This window comes from Meleagris gallopavo, chromosome 8 (assembly GCF_905368555.1).
Source record: "Meleagris gallopavo chromosome 8, MGAL_WU_HG_1.1, whole genome shotgun sequence".
Lineage (NCBI taxonomy): Eukaryota > Metazoa > Chordata > Aves > Galliformes > Phasianidae > Meleagris > Meleagris gallopavo.
Genome location: NC_139411.1, coordinates 14,626,909 through 14,644,512, shown reverse-complemented (window position 1 = coordinate 14,644,512; position 17,604 = coordinate 14,626,909). Strand labels below are relative to the sequence as shown.

At 36.3% G+C, this 17,604-nt stretch overlaps 1 protein-coding gene across 4 annotated transcripts in view; it reads left to right on the top strand.

Annotated features, from left to right (window-relative positions):
- The window catches only part of ADK (adenosine kinase), a 269,976-nt gene that overhangs the window by 109,180 nt on the left and 143,192 nt on the right, over positions 1 to 17,604 (top strand). For all 4 annotated transcript variants that reach the window (XM_085229904.1, XM_085229903.1, XM_085229901.1 and 1 more), the window contains 2 exons: positions 13,560 to 13,732; positions 17,437 to 17,545. In XM_085229904.1, the coding sequence (XP_085086030.1) occupies positions 13,560 to 13,732; positions 17,437 to 17,545 (282 nt within the window). The remainder of the gene's footprint in view (positions 1 to 13,559; positions 13,733 to 17,436; positions 17,546 to 17,604) is intronic.

The window sequence follows — 17,604 nt, the reverse complement described above, 5'->3', positions numbered from 1 at the left end:
TGAAACATGATAGCAAAGTCAAAAATGACCAAATAATGGAAAAATAAAACGATAAAAACAGAAGTAGTGGCAGTGATGACAACTACCCCATTCACATGGTGTAATAAAGTGGCAATACAGAGTCCACACATTCTTCTTAGAACGATCCCATCTCAGAGAGAGAGAGAGAATGCATACTGACCATTTTGTATCATGATTCCACAGGATTTTCATAGGGCATCACCTGTAAGTTGGTACATGGGAAGGTAAAGTGTGAATATGGGATTATATGCATTAGAATATCTGCAAAGATGACCTGCTGCCAGAGATGGGCTGCCTTTAGCCTTCTGTAACAAGTTGCTTAGTCCAATTTTAGTCTATTTTAAAATAGGACCGGTCACATTGCCTGCCATATTAATGAGAATATTAAACAAGAAACAAACCTTTGGTTTCTCTAGCAAAAAAAAACCAATAACAACAAAAATTTAACAAAAATATATCAAGTCTCTAGAGCATTTTCCAGAGTGTGCATTATGTCATGTTCATAAAGGGATAAATGCTTTCTGCACTGTTGAAATAATGTATCTGCAGGAATAATTTTACCTGACACATGAACAATCTAACTTAATTTCAGCTTGCTACTCTTAATATAAATTGTTTTGGTTTTATTCAAGTAGATTTTGTACCGAAATTGATGAAAAAGAAATGTAGTTGCATTTTCTTAGGATTAAAAAGTAATGAGATTGACACTAAAATCCTGTGCTTAGGCAGTAATTTTATACCAGTATTTGCAATGATCTGATCTGTTCAGTTTCAAATTGCCTTACAGTTGTTAACGAATGTCCTCACAGCCCACTGAGGAGCAATATATTTGTATTCTAAAGATTAAAACTAGAATTGTCATACTTGCATGTAACGATTTAACAGAATCAAGATAATAGTGGCAAATTCTCTTTTCATCCATACTGATATAATCCCACTGAAGTCTGTCAGGTTCCACACTGTAAGTATGAGCAGAAAACTGGCTTTTAGATTAAAAGAACCTGAAGCACTTAAGAATTTGTTCTGGAAAATTAAAAACAGTGAGTTAACCTTTTATATATTTGTTAGCTTTTATATCAAGGAAAATGTTGTTATACCATTTATAAATGGTATTTTGATATTGATGGTTGTACTTACCTATCAGTTGATTTATGGCCAGATTCTGCTCTTAATGAAGTTTATAATCTTTCTTATTGTTGCTTCAGATATTCTAATGTCCTTGCCTTTTTCATACATTCAGTGCCTGAAGCTAGTTTCCTGCTTCTGTTTTAAGCAGCATTTCCAAATCTTGAATGTTGTATTACAAATACAAATTTGCCCTGGATGTCATTTTAGCTTGGCAGCCTCCTAGTCTACTGTGTTCCTTTGCCTCATAGAGAATAAAGTAGATGGAATTACAACTTGTTATCCATGGGAAATCATGTAATGATGTAATTAAGTAGAACAGCTAGCAATAGTGACAATACCAAAAAACTCCAGAAAGAATCCATAAAATGTGGATGCAATTCTATCTTTTTGACGAGGAAGGTATCCCAAGAGTTCATAGTTGCAATTTTTAGTTTGCAAACTCTTCATTATTAGTTTTCCTTAGATATTAGGTTAAAAACATTTATATATTTGTACTTTTAAATATGATGGATTTTGTGTTGTGCTAATAAATTTATAGGCTGTTTTACCTTTTTTTGTTTTGGCTTCTATAAAACATACATAAAAATATTTATTTAAAGAAATAATGGACTATTATACATTCTCAGATGGACGTACTTTATGATAGTTTTATTATAAAGAGTTAATAATTCTGCATGTTTGGAGTGGCCCACGGGGGTGAAAGTGGAATTGGGCTGGGGGAAGAAAGGGAAGAGGGAATCAAACACAAGGATTAATGAAGTTATTATATTTCTACTGAATCAGCTGAAGATTTGTCTCTTTTAGTAGCCTATGGTATCCTCAATGACATGTATATGCCAAGAGTGTGTCACTCCAAATTTTGTCTACAAGATAATTCCGTTGACTGTTTTTTGAACAGTTACAGACTACAACACTAGTAGTAACATGAAGGTTCTACAGCATGATTCAAAAAGCCATTCCTCCTTCTCCCTTTCTTCAATTATAGCTATTCTACTTTTCAAAATCTAGTAGTGAATTGGCATCCCAAAATACAGAAAAACGTAAATAAGAAAATCCTAACCTTGTGAATTTGGATAATAGAAGACGAGTACATTTTCACTTATGATCTCATTGTCCATAATTAAAGGACTTCTTGCTACTAGTAGGATCATGAGTTAAGTGAAATGTGCATTGCTGAATGAAGACTTGGTAAGGGACCACTTGTGGTTTATATTTGAGTGATTTAAAGAGTTGTTTTACCTGATCTTCAGCAACTCCGAATGCATGAGGCAGCTCTTCAGTCACATGAATATTTGGGTGGTAGCTGTAATGAAATACTACTTTTAAAGTGAAGCTCTATTTATTATTTATATGTATATATTTGTATATGTTTAATATTTATATGTGAGGACTGCTCCAAAAGTAATACCTCCTATTTTATTATGCTGGCCTGTGATTTCAGAGTTTGAAGATGATGGAGCACGTTGCCAGTTTTGGCTGGACTGTCTTACCACACCTACCTCATAGTCCAGATTTGGTGTCTTCTGTTTGTGCTGATGAAAGATGGACTGTGTGGGCAACATTTTTCTAGAAACAATGCCATCATAACAGTTGTGTGAAACAGTGGGTCAGCTCCATTGGTGCAGATGTTTGAGTGTGGAATGGATGCACTCTTGTTCGTTGCTGGTGAAAATGCACAGCTAATGCTGGTGACTGTGTTGAAAAATGGTGTCTTGTAGCTGAGAAGTTGCTCTATGAAACAGCATTATTATGTTCTTTGTATCTGTTGTTGCTGCCATGGAGATAAATAGGAGACATTACTTTCAGAGCAACATATGTATATATAACAAACCATAGTGAGATATTTATCATCTATTTCACTGTGGTTTGTTATCCTTACAGAAATTCGATATACAACACATTCTTCTTTTTCTTTCTTCACAGTTTAAAAAAACAACAGAACACAATATGCCATATTATACTTGATAAATTGTTCCAGATTTAGCATTTTACCGTTACTCAAGCTTTAATGCAGATGTGTCAATATTTTTATTTTTTAACTTTGCGTGAGATTTTTTCTTAGGAGTGACTTTCACAGGATACCAATCCTTGACATGGATGGTTTTTATCCTGTTTTGGTTTAATAAGATAAGAACACTCCATGCATGCATTGTAGATTACATTGAGTTGCTGAATTTTCTATTGTTGGTATTTTTAACATTGAAGAAATGAAGCTATACAAATGCTTGCAGATATTTCTTTAGGTAAAATTAAAAATAAATTGATGTACCAAATGAAAAGATAATATATACAGGGTCATACTTGATCTGAATTTGATCTCATTTGCATCTACATAAATCATGCACAACTCTATTGAAGTGAGTAAATTTACATCAGTGCAAAATTGGATTAATTGAGATCACAATCAGGTCTGTTTGCCTTTCCAGCTTCTCAGAGGAAACCTGAAAAGGAATCTTTAACTTCAAAATACAACTCATGTTGACCGATTTAAATAAACTTTCAAAGAATATTAAATGGATCAGGGCTGTACAGTTACCAACAAAGCATACTCCTCCTTTTTGCTTCGTGTATTGATTGCATCTTTCTGTTAATTTTGAATTTAGAGTTTGAAATAAATATTTCCCATTGTGTAAATGGCAATATTAAGTTCATTGGGTCTGTCGTGCAATTTGTGAAGCCAGCAGTAGAAGACGATTCCCCTGTGAATCAAAACCAGCTTTCTAGTAAATGTAAAATGTCCTTTCCTTCCACTTGTGCCAGATGAGGTCTGGGAACTGGTGCTGATGCTGAGCTGATCGTGGCAGGTGTCAAGTCTCTCAGTTGCAGCTGAAGTCAGGAAAAACAAATTGAAGAGCAATTTGCAGTCCTTTTTCAGGAGTACGCAAGAGTTGCTGACTAAATTATCTGTTCTGTGAAAATTACTTGAACTTAGCACACAGAGAGCTATGTGCCAAGATATTCAGGTATTGCCAATCGCTGCTTTCAGCTGCATGTAATTATTTGTGACTTCTGTTGTCCATTTTGCTTTAAAGAAAAAAAAAATCATTTCAGTTGCTTACAGGTATAACAATTATCATAAAAAAGGAGCATATCAGTTCAAAAATAATCACAAGTTACATTGATTAATTACATTTTGCTGTTTTCCTGTTATCTTGGGAATCAGAACAGAATATCTTTACAGTTTATGACAAACAGAAGCCTTCTTAAGATTTGATTTAGACAAAGATACTGCTTGTGTCCCACAGCAAATTTAAAGGTGTTATGGGTGAAACCAGCAAGGAAAGGAATTCTTGTGAACCGGTCTGATTATAGTGCAGTATTTATATGCTTAGGAAATAGAAAAGATGAAATTGTCACTGCTCAGTTATTGGAGAATAGAATAAAAACCATTTACGCACATGAATGGATGATGCTGGTTGCTGTGGGGGAACAACGTGCCATCTCTCCCAAAAGTGGTTAAGCAGGAGCATCGGACATGGTGCCACCTAGGCCTGGTACCCCCAGGATGTGCCCACGGCCTCTGGGCTGTGCCCTTGTGGCTGGAGGGCGATGGCAGCTGGGCATTCTGCACCCAGCACAGAGGGGAAGCATGGGGCAGAGTACAGAGATAGTACAGATAGAGAGGCCAGTCCTGAAATGTTAATTCCTTGTGGCTATACTAAACCTGATATAACCTTTCTCAGGTTTGTCTTCCTTATTTAGAGGGCTCCTAGTTTAGTGAGGGAAAACCCTGAAGAGGAGAAATAGATTTTTTAATTGTATTTTTAACTCTTTCTATAAGCCCTGCTGTACATTTGAAACAGAATTTAAGCTGATTTTGTACCCTCTGATTGTGTGGGTGTTGGGTTTTTTTATTTTGGTATTTGTTTGGTTTCTGTTTGGTTTGTTTTGTTAAAGTTTACTCTTTTATATTGCTAATCCCATTACTCAAACTTGCTCCTGGAACATTTCCTCTTTCGCACTCATATCAAGGAAGCAGTCAGATTCTGGCTGTTTTGAGAATTCCTCCACCAGGGCAGTTAGCTCTAAGTGGCAGCCAATTAGTTGTCTTCCTGACTTGATTGTCTGCTGTTGTGGCATGGTGTGACAGGCTCTTATTTAGGCTTGCTTACCATCTGTAAACAGGAACCTGTTACCTGTGAGCCTCGTCGCTCGTATCTTGGAGACACATCAATTTCTAGGTGACAACCCAGATTCATTTATTTTTTTTAATCTAGGTTATATAGCCTATTTCCTCAAAACAATGAGGCACTGCTGAATATTAAGTGAATAGAAAATGAAAGGTATTTAGTAGTAAGGAAAAATCCTTTGAAATGTACTTTCTGTAGACACATTCATGATTAGCCTTTCCCATTTCTTTGGACAAAAAAGATTGGGATTCAGAAATGGAAGGGAGAAGTACATTTCACACTGCCCGCTACTTGTTGCTGTGGCAACATAGATACATCATTTTAAAAGGAAGCATTTTCAGCATTTGGTATAGATAACATGTTGTCTTTCTTGCTATTTCACATTAAGCTATAGAATTATGATTCATCAAGTTCTAAAAATTGCCGCACATTCATGTGAAATATAATGTATGTTATGTGCTATGTTTGTTAAATGTAGTAGTAAATTAGTAAAAAGGGTGATATCTAATTGCTCAGGAATGCCTCATAAATGAAGGGTTTGCTGTGATGACAAAAATTACAGTGTGTTATGAGCACTTTGGTAAATAGTTGAACGTATTGGGAATTCTTGACAACAGACAGATGAAGACCTGCCACTTGAAAAACTCCCTTGCTTTAAACGCTTTCTAACTTCAGTAGTCAAAAGCTGTTAAGCTTTAAGTGCTTTGTCATATTTGTGGGCTTTTATGGCAGAAGAGCAGAGCAGACAGCAGTGATGATGGAAAACGATGGTAGGTAGACTTAAAATACTATGAAGCATAGAGACAATTGTATGTAATGCCTGGAATTGAAACCTTTCTGAATGAAATGATCAGCCACATGTGCCACCCTTACGGACCCTGGAAAAAAGAAGAGAAGAAATGTACCCTATTGCTAACTGTGCATGAAATTGCAGTGTTAGGAGATATTGACCAGATGTTTCAATCTCAACAAATAGCTTGTTATGTGACTGAGTGAAAATCTCTCTGCTGCTTTGATCACATACACCTTAAAGGAAGAAGTAATTTAATAGAGGCTGTCAGAGTTCATCATTGTCAATAAACTTTGACTTGACCTTTGCCATCTGTTTTTGATACCATTGCCGATAGAAGCTGATAGGCAGCTGTTTACAGTTTGTGTTTTATGAACTCTACGCTGCCAGACAATGGAAGTTGTCTCTTCATCTGTGGATTTTTTTGCTGTGATTCAGTGTGTGGGTGTATTCACTGAGACTGCTCATCATCTTGCAAGGAAGTGAGAGTGACATGTGCATGCATTTCAGAAAGGAAGATTTGATTTAAGCTTATACATATGCAAAATTATATGTGAAGTTTCCTAAAATGTCATTTTGCAACAATATCATTCACAGGCTAGTACTTAAATAAACATACCATTAAGAGTATAAAGTCTTAAGGCATTTCTGAAATGCGTCTCCATGAGTGCTAATTCAGTACAGGCAATGTAGGCTGAGGCACAGTGAGCAGCAGCGTGTAGTTGCACAGTCAGTCAGTCTTATTGTACCCAAGAATGATCATGCATTTTGTTGCTTATGATAATATGTTTTATTAACACACCAAAGCTTTTGGCCGTGCAGAATAATGGCTTCTTTTATGCTTACGCTGTCACTTTATCACGTTTTCCTCAGTGACCAATGATGAATTTAGTATCTTTGAGTTCTTTTACTGATAAAGGTACTTACCTCGAGGCCTTACCTCGTACATAGCTTTGTAATGTTAGCATATGTCTCAATAAGCAGTTGTATCTACTGAAGCAGCCATGGAAGAGACCTAGGATTCTTCCCATTGTGATGGGAAGCCTCATTTAAATGTGCAAGTGATGAATGGGCACAACCAGATATATAATCTTTTACATGATTTTGTGAAGGAATCGCATGCACACTGGGATCAAACAAGGAGGTGAGTGATGCTCCAGGTTCTGGGATTTGCAGTGGGAAGGAACTCGAGGCCAGCCGCAGTGTCTGTTATGTGCTTTGCAAAATGTTGCAGGAGCCTTTCTGCCTTTGATCTCAAATAACACATATCAAACTTCAGAGGAGAGGCTGCAGCACTTCAGGTGTTAGAGGCAGAACTGTAGCATCAGGAATACAGGATAAGAAGGTGAGAGAGTAGAGAGTATCAGAGATAGCAGTCTAGGCTGGCTGATATTTAAGGGGTGGGATGAAAGAGCTATCTTTGACTAGTCACACTGAAATTTTGAAATATGACTTCAACTCGTTTAATGTGGTTGTATTTTCTTATATGGCAAGAAGCTTAGAATCTAGACTAAAAATAAAGCAGTGGATAAGTAGATGAAAGGCAAGAGGGGAAGAATAGGAAGTGGAATACAATGGAACAGCAGAGGTGAAGATCATTATTTGTATGATAGACTGTTAAGAGGCAGTGTGTTAGCTTTGTGTTTTTAAATGTAGAAGTGAATCCTCCTGGATGATTAACCTTTTGATAAACATGTTAATTTGAAAAGCTACAGCAAAATGCAGCTTGAGGCACAACACTAAGACTAACTTATATTCCTGTGCAGGGATTTGGATAGTAAATGTTGAAGCAAATCCTGATAAGACATAGGAATTGGTCTCAGTGCAAGGATTTAGCTAGTCTTTCCTTTACAAAATATTATCACTTTAATCTCATTTGACTGGAAGTTGCTTGAGGGTGTTGTCATGCATTTTAACAATATCATTTCCTCATGCAAGGTTTGGCAGCTTCAGCTAATCGTGGAGAAATTACTGTACAGGACATGGGGCTCTTTTTTGCAAGTCTGCTTTCATAAAGATAAGCTCTATTTTTCCCTTTTCCATTTTTTTTTCTTATATAGCCATTATGTGATAATAGCCATTGCAGTCTTTAAATGTTTATCATCAAAGAAAAGAAAAAAAGATTCCAAAGGTGTTGGAATGAAAAGATAATCTTTTTTTTTTTTTTTCTTATTAAATTTTATTTATCTCAACCCTGTATTTTTCTTACTGTTATCTCCTTTTTCCCTCTGGGGAGCAGTGCGTGAGTGACTGGGTGAAGGTATAGCTGGTGGCCAGGGTTAGCCCCACCACAGCAGGGATTTGAAATGATACAGTGTGTGTAACAGTAACCGAGTATTGCTTCCCAGTTGAGCATGAGATCTGTCACATCACTGACAAGAAATGTGAGCTCACTCGCTTGGAACAGTGACCTTGATGTCTTTTTTAGGATTGTTTTGCATATTGGTAGATTTTCCCATTTTTAGGATCTATGTAGTGATTTTTTCTTCTCAGTTTTTCTTGCTTCAAGTGGTTGCAAGAAACATCATGAGGTGTCGTTTATTTTCTCTTACTATTTGAATATTCCTAAAAGCTTTTTAAGGAACTACGCAGCTAGCCAATGTTGGAAAATGTTCTAGGAGTACAACAAACTGATGAAAAGTGTATGGACTTTGTCTTAACTTTAGGAAAACAGATACTCCAGATACTGCTGTATGGAAACAAGCCATTTCTGTTTATTAAAAATAATGCTTCTTAAGATCTTGCTAGCGTTGCTTAGTTTAGATTTTAACTGGCATGTTAAGTCATAGCTATTATGCAATTTAAACCAAGATGAGATTTGACAGATCATGCGGAGAAGAGTCCAGCTTCAAATAACGCACTTCAGATGTCTATCTTTCAGTAGTGTTAATGAGTTTTGAAGATCCTTCACTATGAAGGACGTAATACCTCCGTTTGTGTTGTCAGTTCCTAGGTATTTAAGCTCTAAAAAGGCAGCTAAAAGTTCCTGTGTACAGAAGGTATGTCAGTCTAAGCAGAGCTTCGTATGCTTTGCCACTGATAGTTTAAGATGACTGACAGATGTGGAAATGCACTAGTGGCTGCAGCTTTAAAGAGGAGCTCAGGAGTTGAGAGGGAGGGCAACATGGGAGTGATAGCAAATGGCTTTGTCAGCTTTCTCCTTACTATTATCGATGTTGTCCAGTTGTCAATGGCATCTACAGCAAAGCATGAAGGCAGAATAATATTAAATCATTTTTTGAAGGATCTTTGTTTTAATCAGAAGATTATAAAGCTGTCTTAAGCTTCTTCAGTATGATGTTTCTATTTAAGATGTAGCAGGTTGTATGTTGAAACCTAGCAGGAGCAAACTTGCCTTCTGCAGGGGAAGTCTCGTCTCTTTGTGACCGGAGATTGTGATATAAATTAGGTAGAGTATTTAGTTTTACTGCTTTTGCCTTTCAAGTATAGGTCCTCCTTTCTAGTGAACTTTTAAGTAACAGTAGAGAAAAGCTTTGAATTCAGATCTTGTTGTGATATGGAATACTGAACCATGTGTCAAGTGGTGTTCTCAAGCTAAATAGAATTACTTGGGAAATAAAAATCAAAGAATTTGTTTTTCTCTCTTTTTCTTCTAATTGCTTCTTTTTATTATTTTTATTTTTTAATTCTTTATGGCCACTGATGTTTTCCAAGTACCATGAAGATGCATTTTTTGATTGTGTGGGTATAAGACACCAATTCAGGTAATCTGTTGAGCTCATGTTGATTGTTGTTCTCCAAAGGCAGCACTGAATAGCTGATCAAGTCAAGTTACTCCTAGTGCTTGTTGAAGTGCTTCTGGAACCCAGGAAGAGTTGTTTCCAGAGCTATTTTCTAATCAAGTGAAGTGAGAAGTAGGAGTACCACATCTTTGAGTCCGAGGATGTAAGAGAGTGGGATAGTTAACTCCAAACTGCTCTACCAAGTCACGGTTCGGTCTTCATAAGTTTTGTTACCAAGATTTCTTAGCATGTTCACATCTTGCAAGAAAAGATGTTGCTGTTCTGTGCAGTTGCCACCCACTCGCTGGAACACAAAGGTTCTTAAGCTTCTCTGGTAGCTTCAGCATGCCAAGAAGTTTACTTGTTAATTTTGATCATGAAGACACTCGAACAGACAGATACTCCTGTTTCTGTGAGCCTATGACAGTGTCACGAAAATAAGGAGAGAAGCATTCTGTCATTGTCCAGTGATTCCTTGAGTAGCCAGTGCTGGCCTCTTTCAGTGTTGGCTTCAGTTTTTGAACATAATGAAGAAGGTGCTGGTAGGTATGGGTAATTTGAGGCAATGAGATCATCTTAATTTTAATACAGAATTATGTCTTAGGAGTCAAGAAAAAAATGGTCTTAAAAAAGTTAGTATTTGCTTTTTACCAGAGAGCATACGACAAAAATACAAGGAAAATGCTATCTGTTTAACTCAAGAGAATATCTGAAAGGTGTTTTAATTCCCCTTTCCTTCCTTTGCCACGGATGCTTATCTGAAGTGACAGGGTCAAGGCTTGCCCTTATGTATACCTGATGTCCAAGCTGCACTGACAGAAGAAAACTTCAGAATGTAGAAAGAAGCTGGATTTCATAAACCACTCTAGATTTTGAGCTTTCTTGTGACCTAAGGCTGTCTTGCTCCTTCATGATGAGCTCCTACATTTGACACTTCCATCTTTGGGCCTAAAATGGCCTCAAATTCCCATGAGTAATGGTGAAGATTCTTGGTGTGGCCAGGTGCCAACCTCTCCTGACCAGACTGTCAATACAGTAAGTTAATAGCTGCCTCGCTACCTAGCCAAACCCTTGATAATTAACTCATTATGCTAGTGCCTGCTGAGCTGGGTCATTTTCCATTTCTGTCTTGAGTCTTTTCATTCAATTAAATCTTCTATCCACATAAATCTCTAAATTGAATTTACACATTATATAACCATATACCTGGCAATGTGTGCAGTTTGTTACTGGTCTTCATTTGATCTTGGATGTAATACTGCATGATTGTTTCACGGTGGTAATTGTCTTCTGATGACTAAGTCCCTGTTCCCATTTACAGTGTTCAGCCAAAATGTTACGAGCAATAAGAATAATTATACTGATGTGTGAAGAGGTCCACAGAAGTCTGTTTTTTCCATATCAGTATATTTAAAATTAGACTACAGTCCTATGTCAAATGCAAAAGAAAATACTCTGAAGTCTGCCTTGAAGATGTTATTTTGTCTCGTGTTTTTTTTTTACGCATGAAATGTGTTCTCTGTGGCTTATCCCGTTAGGCACAACTAGCAGAATGCCACAGATATGTTCCTGTAGTTCAGTTTTGATAAGTTTGCAGCGTCACGTCCGTGTTTTGTCTTTGCTGATACGTGGAATTTTCACTGAGGGAAGGGAAGAAAAGTTGTAGCTGGATATCTGTGAAGAGAGTGTCTTTCCGGAAATGCTGCTGAAGTGCTTTTCCATCTTCCTCAGTGTTGCTTAACTTAGCTCAGATGTCCAAATGAAAAGAATATCTATATACCAGGTAATCCCTGTATTTCGAATAATCATGGCTATGTACAGAATCACTGTGGTCTGCACAATGTGCAGAGGTACATCTCAAGATATCCCATATCGCAACTCTGATTCACATGGGTAACTTTACTTGAGTTTAAATTAAGGGTTGTGACAATTACTTATATTGCATGCATCACATCTGAATTCAAATTGAGTTGCTGCCAGTAGCCAAAACTGTGATATTTTAACAGGATTTTTTTTTTTTTTTTTTTGCAAAGATGTATGTGAAATATTACTTGCTACTGCTCCAAATGTTGTCAGACTTCATATATAAAATATGGAAAAGTTGTATCATTTGATAAAATGTTATAAGCTTAAGGTGCACTTTGAAATCTTTTTTGGAATAATACTGGGGTTTGTGGAAAGCTGATGCTTTCACAAATGCTGTTTGTAGTGACCTCTGTTAACTCTTGTTATTAGTGAGGGTAAAGCATGCTTTTCAACATAGGACACAAAGCTTCAACTACTTACCAATATGGGAATTCCATTTTTCCTTATGGTATGTCACGATATTTCTAGTCTTGCTAAATACTCTGTTCTTAACCATATCTCCAAATATAAAATATTATTCATACTAAGACATATTAAATGCATAATGTGCAAATTTGTATAATGCATTTAAAATAATAGTGTATTATAGCTAATTCCCTTGTTAGGGGATTGCTTAATATGAATTAATCACGAGTTGTGCAGATAGATGTGCTGTGCATTTCATGAATGAGAGATGGAATGAAGCACCATTTGGCAACAGAATTCTTTTATCTTAAACTTGAAATATATTAAGTGGTTGCAGGAAGGAGGCTCTGCAACATTTGTCCATTTGCCTTATTAATTTGCATGACTGAAGAATTTCTTTTTTTCCTTGGAAGCTGGAAGTAATAAAGATGTGACTAAGCATGTATTTGTAACTCAGTTGCTTGACCTTTCTACAGCCCACAGCTACCACTAATGCTGATTTGTAATAGAGACATTATCGTTTATTTAAATCTTGATTAGGAAACAATTACAAGTAGGGCTTTAGTGTAGCAGTAAATTGATGTAGCCTTTAATTCATACTATAGATTGAGTGGATAAGCTTTCTGACTATAATTAGAGTGGATTATAATGGCTTCAGTTGGTTGACTCATCTCCAGCAGGGTAGGGCCTGTGATTGTTTCTTCACATTTATCTTTTAGTTCACACTTGATTTTTTTTTCTTTTCTGATAAATGTTATATTTTAATTTAGTAGCAAACTTAACAGTTGAAAGATATTTTGCGTTAATAAAAGAGAAACCTGATAAAATAGTAAGGTATCTTAGCAATGTATATACATGCTATGCTCTTTACAATTCAAGTGACAGTACAGCTCTTATTAAAATATGGGATAGATAATTTTGTGTGTGGCTCAATAACGTGAGTGGGAAACATTTCCTTTTGTGTGTATAATTAAATGGTAGAATCATAGTTACTTCTGGCACCGTTTAGTTTTTGTATACCTATTGTGAATGTTGCAAAATGTTGGGTTTTTTTTAGGTTTCTCAAATACTGTTTTTCTTATCTCAAAATTTTATTTTTCTTCTCTTCAAGTTTCTTTTTAAAAGACCTTACTACTTGGTTAAATATAAGCGTGGGGCATATCTTTGGACCTAAAGAACTTTTTGCTATTACAAGGTATTTCAAATTTATTTTATAATGAACTTTATCCATTTCAGTAAGCTTTCTATTAGCTATTAAACACTCAGCAGAATCTGTAAGGGTCAGTTCTTCACTTGCTGCTGGTCTTTCCTCCCTCAGTATACTTCATGTGTTTTTACTTCTGGCACAGAAGTGTTCTGTAGGATTGGTACGTGCCACAGTGCTCTGTTAGGCACATACGGTGAGTAAAAAAAGTAGCAAATAATGATATATCAAGCTTGTTAACTATCTGTATTTTTTTTTCTGTCAATCTGCAGTGGATGATTCAGAACCCATACAAAGCTGCAACTTTCTTTGGGTGCATTGGCAAAGATAAATTTGGAGAAATATTAAAGAAGAAGGCTGAGGAAGCTCATGTGGATGCCCATTACTATGAGCAGAGTGAAGAGCCAACAGGAACCTGTGCTGCCTGCATCACTAGTGATAACAGGTTAGGAGCCATTAATGTTTTCTTAAGATACAGATGTATGGAGCAAAACTTGTTAGAAATATTTGGATTTGAATGACAAACCAGATGTGGTGCTCAGGGATATGATTTAGCGGAGGGTTGTTAGAGTTAACAGTAGTCTGTTAGGTTGTGGTTGGACCTCTTGAAGGTCTTTTCCAACTTGAGCAATTCTACGATTCTGTGTTTCTATGAAGTATTAGCACTGGTTTGAAGCAACACCGGGCTGCCTAGCACGCAGTTTGGGGTTGGATGATGCTAATATACCTTAAGGGATATACCTCTGCAGTTATATTACAGCAGAGAAGTGGGAGATACAGCCACCAGTTTTTCTTCAATTTTTAAAGCTTCTGTTGCTGTCTCATATCCCAAGTGTTGACCACCAGATATCCATGTCCTTTACTGCAAAGGTGTTGTAACATGTCAATGACTATATACTGTTACGTGGAGTTATTCTATCCCAGTTTCTTCACTGCATTTGCCCTCAAGTTTTTTTGCCAGCCCATTTCTCCAAGCCTCTAGAGATCAACTGAGTGGCAGACTGCCCTGTTCTCCAGCTTGTCAACCTGTCCCTCACAATTTAACGTCATACCTAATGTCATACTCTCTGGAAAGAATGTTCATACTCAGGAAAAAGGAAGTTCATTCATTTATCTGGACTTTTGGCAATAATTATATCTACAGTGTTTCCTCTTCATCTTCCATACTTAGTTCTTCAAAGAGAAGACAAGCAGTAAAAGATGCTTGTGCTCTGTGATTTTCTGTGTGGTCACACAGTGTCTAAGCATGGATCATTACAGCAATTGTCACTTCCTAGATGACTTGGTGGGGAAAATGAAGTAATGATTGTCAAGAGGTGTACATCATGAACTCAGAAAAAATATGTATGTATTTTGCCACAGATCCCAATGGAATTTCAAAGTTCAGGTAAACTTATTCATAAATATGTCTGCAAGCAATTCTTTAACTTACTAAGCAGCATTTTTGCTTTGCTAACATAAAACACTTTTCTCTCAATCTCAAATCTTTTCACAAATACCAGAAATCTGATCTCTGGTTCTTCTTTATCTCAGTCACTGTTTTAGAACGCACTTGAGAGTGTACAGGGAAAGTGAGAGACTCATTTCACCTGTAGGGAATAGGAAAACAGTAGCTGATAGATGCCACTAGAGTCTTTATTGTGCAGCCTCCTTTCTATTAATGAGAAAAAGTTTATTCTGAGCCTTTTTTTTCCCCTCTGATCATACTGGGTTTTCACCATTTTTTTCAATTTGTAAGAATCTCTTTAACTGGCTGCATTTGATAGCTCTATTTATTGGTTAATCTCATCCTCATGGGACATATGCTAACTTCCTTCTTCAAGTAATTCAGCTTTCTTGTCTCTCTGAGATCTCGGAACTAATAAATAGCACTCATGGATTTTCCAGTAAGTGGCTGTGTGTGTTTCTGTTTCAGATGACCTGATATGAATATTTTTTTTCTGCTAAGTCTGTCAAGCTTTTTGCAGAAGAGTTCTAAGCTAATTCATGAGTATAATTCTAAACTCTCTTGCGTAGCAATACTCCAGGGCTTTGTTTGTTTTTTTTTTTTCAGAACTTTTCAAGCAAATTGTAACAAATGATTAAACTCTAAAGTAATACCTATGCTCTGTCATAATCTGCAGCTTTAGTTAGTATGTTCTGCTCATAAGTAGCACATGCATGGAGTCTCCACTAAGCTGCAGACTTGAAGTGCTCAAACTGCCTCCAATTATCATATTTAATTGACAAACATCTACCTTCTTTGTGTTCCTCATGTTGAACCTATTTCTGTTAAGGCTTAGTTTTAATTTGGAAAAGCTTGAAGCTTCTTCAGTGAAGCAAGCTTCTATTATGCCTCACATGCAGGGCATCTTTACTGTTAGGTGTAACCGCTGAGAGTTAGGCTTACAGCTTCAGGAATCTGTGGTAAGTGAAAGCAAACACAGGGTCTTTGCTAAGGTTTGTGGAATGTAACTTCTTTGCACTTAGCAACACACGGAGGCAGAATTTTTCCGGCTAGGGCCTTAATGGATATTTAAGAGTTTATTAAGCTGGAAGGCTTAATTTGCTTTATAAATTTAATTTTCAAAGTATTACCAGAATTATACATGTCTTCCTGGAACTTGCTTGATTTTCTCCTGTGAATTCTGTAGATTTCTTGTCATTGAAATGATAACATCAAGAATAGAACTTCTTACCACATTATTTGTACTGCTGTGGATACTTAGTCTTATTTTCCATGCTCACATTAGTCCTCTTTGGCTTTGGACTTCAGAATTAAAGAGAGAAGGCCCTAGAATGTTCCTAGTATTAAACAAAACAGATCTGTGCTGGGTATTTTAATATATACAGAAAGTTAGTCTGGTTCCTTGCTTTACTTTTGGCATACCTTATCTGTTCAGTTCACAAGAACTGCCAGTGATGTGTGCTTTTTATTGAATAGGAACAAAAAGAAATGGAGTTAGTGAATAGATGCTGTTTTGTTTCGAGGTGGAACATTTTCAAGAATTCCTCATTTACTTAGCTCCTAACACCTGTGCACGGCATTCAGTCTGGAGGCAGTAACAAGCTCTGGTAGCAGCAGCCTGTAGCATTCCACACTGCCCTGTGTCTCTGCCTTACAGCAGTGTTTGTGTAGTAAGGGGTGATACATACAGCATCAGGTGTACACATGCTGGGGAAGTGGACAGTTGTCAGTATGTACATTGCATCTGCAACTACACGTTATTGGGCTCTTGTGCTTAAATATCATAGCAGCAATTTAATTTTAAAGGTGCATTCCATCACTATTAAGTCTAGAAACTTTCTCACAATAAAATATCATGGGATAATTTCACTAGGGTTGAAAGTTAGTAGTAAATAACTGTCTTGTTATGACCCGCATTTAGGAGTTCCTCTATAACATCTATGGCTGATTTCCCCTGTCTTGTGTTTTAATATTCATAACAAATGAAGCACAAATGAGCTTTTAGCAATGTTCTAGCAGGGCACAGCTAAACTAAAGTTGTTTTTTTTTGTTTATTGCCTTTGGGTTGTTTTTTTGTTGCTGTTGTTTTTTGTTTGGTTGATTTTTACAACTGAGCGTCTAAAGCCCTGTCTCCTTTTCAGGTAGTAATTTACTCATTTGCTAGAGGAAAACGTAACTCCAAGGAAAAATTTCAAATCGGCTTTTAAAATAATATAACTGTTCATTGGAAAATGATAATGACACGACGTATACATATTTAAAACCTTGCTAATTCTCATGACAGAAAACACTTTGTAGAACATAAAGGAAGTTGGCTACTCTAATCTGCATGTTAGGAGGTACCAGGAAAAAAAATTTAGCAGAAACCTGCAGATACTAAACTGTGCAGAGGGACTTAGCATGAAATGGAAAAACAAATGAAAAGTAAGCAAGTGGAAGTGTGTGTGTGTCTGTATATAAAAACATATAAAAAATATATAATAGTGTTATGTAAACTATGTACATGGATTTAAAATATATTATTTAATAAAATTATATTTTAAATATCATTTAAAGGAATTATTATGAAACAACGAAGTATATCCATTTTATTGTGTTTCTGTTGTTCTTTTTTATGTTCCTGTAAGGATCTTTGATCTTTGAGAAATTTGCAGTAGTATTAGTTAAGGAGGATCTAATGCCAGGCTTTTAATCTCTTTTAGGTCACTTGTAGCTAACCTTGCTGCTGCTAATTGCTACAAGAAGGAAAAGCATCTTGATTTGGAGAAGAACTGGAAGTTGGTGGAAAAAGCCAAAGTTTATTACATAGCAGTAAGTTCAGCTTCTTTCAAATTTTGAAAGTTTGAGTTATGGCATTAAAGAGATTTAAG